General features: G+C 29.0%; 1 protein-coding gene across 6 annotated transcripts in view; it reads right to left on the bottom strand.

The window, feature by feature from the left end:
- Window positions 1-5,111, bottom strand: part of LOC100168100 (rho GTPase-activating protein 190) — a 20,578-nt gene extending 15,467 nt beyond the window's left edge. For 3 of the 6 annotated variants that reach the window (XM_016809021.2, XM_016809022.2, XM_008190478.3), the window contains exons 1-3: window positions 4,004-4,586; window positions 1,200-1,461; window positions 966-1,113 (exon numbers count right to left, since the gene is read on the bottom strand). In XM_016809021.2, coding sequence (XP_016664510.1) covers window positions 966-1,113; window positions 1,200-1,461; window positions 4,004-4,008 — 415 coding nt within the window. In that variant the 5' untranslated portion in view covers window positions 4,009-4,586. Of the gene's footprint in view, window positions 1-965; window positions 1,114-1,199; window positions 1,462-4,003; window positions 4,587-4,675 lie in introns of those variants that run through there. The other 3 variants (XM_016809026.2, XM_008190495.3, XM_008190501.3) reach the window with 3 other exon arrangements.
- Between the last annotated feature and the right edge of the window lie 2,110 nt (window positions 5,112-7,221).

The raw sequence follows: 7,221 nt of genomic DNA, 5'->3' as shown, positions 1-7,221 counted from the left end.
TTGGACGACTATTATGTATACTAAATAAACATAAAATCATAGTAAATAAAATACTTAGTAGATAGCATATTGAATGAGCACCCAATTTTAAAATCTACAAGACAAAATAATATAAATAGATCTGCCAAACAAAACTTTATGTGTAAAGCATATGCCAACAAACCAATACCCTACACCACTAATAGATCGGTACTTTTTTTTACAAGACTTTACATAACATTAATAAAATATCTGTTTCCCAAGTATTCTTTAGATTTGTGACACACTTAATCATTTTTTCAAAAAAAATTTATGGTCAATAAGCTTTAGAAACTCCAAGCCATTTTTCTTTTTATGGTAACTCCCAGATTTTTCAAGTGAACAAGCACATTATAGGGAATTGAATTGTGAGCAATCTATGCATTGCTTTTTTTATACTTTACACTTTAAGAATTGTTGAGCAGACCTATTTATAATATTATGACTTGTAGATTGAAAAATTATCTTGAAATAATATATGTTATATCCCAGTGTTTACCTACAGTCATCTCAAAAACATAATCAAATTTAGTAATCCTAGTATCAAATAGTAGATAATCAAGTTAACCGATAAGTACCCATTTTTTTTTATTATTCATGAGATACCTATTACATTTATAAATTATATTATATAGGTACCGACTATACCTATGTCATATTTAAATTTTTTTGTTTTGTTTTTAATGATTTGCTAAATACATAAAAATGAGAAAATTTAGTAATTTATTGCCTATATACTTATATCATTATAATTACTATTTAAAATTATTTAAAAACAATTTTATACCACAGGTAATTAGGCATGTTCTAATAAAAAAATGTAGTTATAAGCTAGTTTTATAGTTTTGTTGAACCAACTATTCTAGCATTTCAACTGATAGTACATGCATGCATTATATTCTAAATGGAAATTATAATAATAATTAATATTATAAATGGAAATTTACCTTTAAATGGTTGAAATGATGAATCATCTATAAATTCAGTTTGTTCTATGACTTGAAAAGTGAAATCAATACCTTCTTCAGATGTTTTTGTAACATCTCCCCAGTATAAGAAATGATCATTATTAACTACGCGTCCACTAAAATCAGACTAAATAGAAACATAAATATATGTTTAGTGTTCTATTCATGTAGGTACTCACTATTTTATATATACTGATAGTAACAAGATATTACCTGGCTTAAAACAGAAATGTGATCAACATTAAAGTCATCGGCAAAAAATCTCATGAATCTGTTACACAGACATGATTTACCAATTCCCACAGCTCCTTTTTCTTTCTCTGTGCCCGAAAGTCCCACAACTGAAACATTGATCCAACGTGATGTATCATTTTTCTTTGCCATTTCCGAGACTTCAGATTTATTTTGGCGCTTTGTCAATGTGGCATAGATTGGCGATTGGAAAGAACATTTTGATTTAAGATTTTCTAAGCGACTATAATTAAACAAAAAATAACATTTTTATTAGGTTTATTTTATTTAAATTAATATTATAATTAATTAACAGTCAACAATTAACAATTAGGTAACTCACAAAAATATAACTATTCAAATTATGTAATAATACAAATAAGTAGTATAATTAATTGTTTAATGGAAAGAAATTGTTTTAAATAAAGAAACTAACAACTTTTTAATATAAATTATTAATACTAATAACTAATAAGTAATAAATATGTACCTACCACAGGTACCTAGAACAGTTTTTTTAGATCGGTTTTATAAAGATTTGGAGTTTTATTACAAGACTCAACGCATATTTTAATATTTATTTTATAAATATAGATGCCATAATAATATTATTACTGATAAAATAATATTATATTATTGCTAATTAACTAAATATATTTTTATTGGTTTTATTTTCAGAAAAAGTAGGTACAACGTACTTTTTTAATTTTAAATAATACTTAGGTCATGTTAACAAATAGGTAATGGTAGATACTAATCAAATATTTTTATGGATGGGCAAGGAAAACGATGATTTATTTCAACTAAATACCCGAGTAAATACTTATATAAAAATAGATCATAATATATTTAACAAAACTGGCACTATATAAATATTGAAATTTATGAAAGCATTAACTAGAATAAGAATATTTAAAATATTAATTTAGTCTTGAGTATTAAAGTGAGTGTATCACACCAAAATTTGAAAGTGTTTTGTAAATATAAAATATATAGGATAATATATTTAGTAATGTATCAATACTTTCAAAATAAAGCTTATAAGTGAGTAACTACATTAATAATAATTAATATTAATTATATATTATATACCTAGTTTGGCTACTTACAGTTTTGGGCAAACACTTTTTATGATTAACCAATAATTTAAGTTTATAACCCGGTTTATAAGGATTTGATAATAGATAAGATCTGTAAAAACTTTAATCAGCGGTTAATTATAGAATTATTTTGACCGACACCGGTGTTAGGTATAGAAGCTATTACTATCATGATATTACATCAAACAATTAGTACCTAGTGTTAAATACATACTAAGATGGTGCATTTGTATCACATATACCTCTAGTTTTTCAACTAAGTTGAATGATTGACTGGATAAGATAATAGATTATTATAAAATATTTCAATATTTTCTAATATATGTAGGTATATAATAATAATGTATAATGTGGGTATAGGACCCAAAATGTATATGAACCAGACTTAAAATTATATATTATATACATTATACAAATTATAATTAATATAATAAATTACATAATATTGGTATTGTGTATGAGAATCTAGACTACTAAAAAGTAAATTATGAATTCTTAGGGCCAGTTTTACAATCATAGTTTAAACCTCGGTTACGCTTAACCCACTGATTTTACCGGCTGATTTCCACGGTTTAATCTTAGTTTTACTATTGTAAAACGGGCCCTTAGGACAGTACAATTTGTTTTCCAAATTTTACAAGCATTACCAACATATAAATTGAGGCATGAATCCATTCTATGTTCATGTTGACAATAAACATGAAAATCAATTGTTGGGAGTACGGGATACTTATACTTACAGGATACTTAAGTCAGCCTACTTATGATTATGATAATAATAAATGTAATTTATTGGAGTGAGGGGTTGCCGTTTTGAATGGGCAGTGGTTTAAACTTTAAGTAGTTATTAACTATGTAATTTATAATAACATCTCACCATGTTAAGTTTATTGAAATGTAAGCAAATTGAAAACCGCTAATGAATTGAAAACTAATTAACAACATTAAAAATATAAAACATTATTTTATATACCTATTACAAACACTGAAACAATTAGGTACATACCGAAAAGTTTTCTATATAAATACTTCTAATATAAAATAGGTATAAGATTGAAAAAAAAAAGTTTACTTGAAATCATACGCTATATTTTTAAATAAAACTAATAAATGAGGAACGTGTTCTTAAATCTTGAAAAAAATTGAAACATAATATACTGTTAGGTAATATTCAGTAAAGACAGTAACATTGAATGTGTATCTCCTTAATAATTAGGTTCTGTTTCTTTAAAAAAATATTTTTATAGATTCAAGTACCATCTACGTCAAATTTTTATTCAATAAGACAATCAATAAACTGAATTAAATTTTAACATTTATGCCATACAAATACCTAAGTTGTGAGTAAATATCAACTACCTAGATAAAATAACTTTAAATAAATCCAAAATATGTTGATTTCTATACCTAATTTAGAAGTACTGTAAGTACTTGTTTGTCGTTGTTTTTATTACACTATTACCTAAATGGATTTTTGTTTTAAAAATATACAGAATTTATAAATTGAATGTAAAACCTTTCAATAAGATAAGATAATCTGAAAATAATAAATTGTAGATAGGTATATGTAATATAGGCACTCAGGTAGGTAACAATTTGTACACCTATATATCTGTTAAAAATAAAAATAGTTGACACATAGCAAAAATAATAGTTAAAATAATTAAAATTAAAAATAGACAGTACCTCATTAGATTATATTATCTTGAAAATAGATAATGGTGAACAAGTGTTTTCTTAAAAAAAACATACTATTATCTTATATTTTATATTTTTACATTCTATGAAAAGTAGAAACTTAAACTTTTTAACAATTTAATTTAAACTTACAAATAGGTATTAAGTATGACTTATATTTTGTCATTCGAGTCATTTTTTTAAAATTATTATGCTAACTAAATACACCCATACTTCATAAAGGTATGTTAAACATCAATCATGTACACATCAGTGATGAATAACGAAAAATACCTCACATATACCTACCTACACTTTTTCGTTCATACAAGTTTCTCTCGAGTCAATAATCAATATCAAGAAGTGATAATGGCTGTTCATCGCGCGCGAGTGTGTGTGCAAGTGTGTATGCATGTGTGTGTGTGTTGTGTAGGTGGGCGCGTGTGTGTGCGTGTGAGTGTGAGTGACAACCAAGATACTAGGCACCTACCTGACAATGGATACCGGAAAAGCGTTTATCCGTAAGCAAAATAGTTGAGAAATTATGAGTAAAAAGACACAGACGATCGGCGATGACCGATTGTAACGACGTCGAAAACGATCGTTCGTCGGCGTCACTCGTCACCGCCGCGTCACTAATCCATGGCAAGGCGAAAAGGGTTGTTTTCGGACGTAACTCACCTGAAATCAATGATTGACGATGGTGATGGCACGGCAACGAGACCGTGTCGACGTGAATCGCGCGGTTGGCGAGCACATTGGAATCGGTTCCAATTGGAAAGTGAGTTATCGATTTGGTGCCGGGCAAAATACGCGAACGCGGATCGGCGACGGCGGCGGTGTCAGCGGCGGCGGCACTTATCGCGAATCCCGCGGTCGGGTCGTGTGTCCGTGCGGGCGGCTCGTCCGATGGCTGCGGCCTCGGGGCGATGCGTTGTCGGTCCGGTGCCGGGCTCGTCGTCGTCGGGGTCGGTCTGTCGCGGAGCCCTGCAGAAGATTTCAGCAGACGAGATCGGATCGCGCTCCTCACGGGCATTGGCTATCAAAACCTTTTTGCACTATTATCATTCCCGTACAGGCAGTGGCGATTGAGAGAAAAAAAAATTTGCAAAGACGGATGATATCAGTATTGGCCCGGCGCATGGTTGCCAACTCAAATTCGGCGGCAACACGACTACAAGGCGGCGAATGAACGCGGTCACATTCTCTCCGACGCCATGCTACTTGCTCCGCTATTGACGCCCTGTTATGAGCGTTGACTACATAATATTATAATTTATAATTTAAAATAAAAAATAATGCTTATAAACTAGATACCCGTCACAGGATAAGGAATAAGGAGTATGGTCAACACGATCCGTATTTTTGTCCTAGTTCGCACATGTGAATCGCCTTGTGTTTTTTTAGAATATATAGATCATAGGCGCAAAATGTCCATAGCCCTCCCAAACATTTCCTACATTTTCTTTTAAGTTTATTCAATATTATCAAAGTAAGGCCCTATTAGCCCCCCCAAATCTCAAACGCTATTTGCGCCTATGATATAGACACTACTATTCCTTATATTCCTTATACAATAATGGTACCATATGCGCACATCGGGGGTGACAATTCACGCCCCCCCCCACCCCGGAAAATGATATGAACTTATATTTAATAAATACTACCATGATAACATTATTACCTTATTACATAGTGTCTAGGCATCATAAAATAAATTGTTTTTCTTAATCACTATAATATAAGGGTATGGAATAAGTATACTTAGTATACCTATAGGTATAATATACGATATAGTTATCGTATTAACAATAATTAATGGAATAGGTATAAGGTGCGTAGATACGTGAGATTATTGATCGCAGATAATTTATGTTAAACTAATAAACATAAAATATACTACCTGTAAATATTTTCTCCATAAGCGCAAATTGGTTCAATTTGGTGGGGGGCTTAAGCAAGGGCGTCCGCAGGAATTTGTCAAGGGGAGGGCAAAATATTTTCCTTTTTACATTTTTTGTCTCACTATCCTATTAGTTATAAAGTATTTTTGTGACATATTTTCTTTCATATAGACAAGGAATGTAAAAAAATGTATGAATTATACGTACATTGTTAGTTAAAAACTTAATCTTGCTGCATTCATTTTAATTAATTGTTATGTCATTTTAAATTATCAAATACATTATTTTTATTTTTTAATAGATAAAATGTTATCGTTGGTTTTATAGTTTTAGGTAATTCATAAAATAAAACATTTCGAGCTTGAAAAGTTGTAGCTATTCTATGAACATTTAAATTTTTTTACAAAAAAGTAAAAACTTGGTTGACACTACAGTATTGCACTTGGTCCCACCAATACATCTCATAATCTATAAAAGCAACGTTCTTAGTTCTGGCCCTTGAATCGAGTGTAAAAAAAATCACTCTGTAAAAAAAAAAAATATATATTTTTATTTTTAATTTTAAACAGTTTATTTTGCGATATTGTATATTACAACAGTACCTAATGATTGAGGTTGGTATTATAATGCACTTTGCGTTGTTTTCCAAATCTACGGGATACTCGTTTTATGACACAAATACATTGAATTTTTTGACGATTTTAAATGTAAGGTTATTTTATGTATTTAAAGATTTTTAGAGCATTTTGAAATTTTATTTTGAAATTTTCACATGTTATATGATTTTTACAATAAATATATGATCTTAAGTCTAAACCTATAGGTATAGAAAAAAAATAGTTAATTTTTAGATTAAAAAGGTAGTCTAAATGATAAGTTCTGTCTGTTAAACTTTTCTACAATCATTTAAAAGTTTAAAACGTATAATTATAATTTTTATCTTTAATATTAAAAATAAAAATAATTTAGTGCACTATTTAGAATTGTTAGGTCATTTTTAGTTTTTTTAGAACATTCAAATCATCAATAATAATATATGATAAGTAATCAGTGATTAGTCTATATTGAACAACACATGAAAGTAAAAAAAAATTATAGTTAATCTTTAAATAAATGTACTTAACATAAAACAAAAACGGAGTAAATATGCAATAAATAACAATTAAACTGCCAAAATTGGCAAATATGCATTTTGCTCAGAAAATGGCAAAATATGCGAAAATATGCAATTAAAATTTTTGTATTTCAATCCGTTATGACTTAAAACAAATTTGAATCTTACTTAGACTATTCTGCAGTCATTATTAAGCAATATGCAAATGC

This window comes from Acyrthosiphon pisum, chromosome X (assembly GCF_005508785.2).
Source record: "Acyrthosiphon pisum isolate AL4f chromosome X, pea_aphid_22Mar2018_4r6ur, whole genome shotgun sequence".
Classification (NCBI taxonomy): Eukaryota; Metazoa; Arthropoda; class Insecta; order Hemiptera; family Aphididae; genus Acyrthosiphon; species Acyrthosiphon pisum.
Note: the sequence above shows the minus strand (reverse complement) of the source record. Positions and strands in the feature narration are given on the sequence as shown.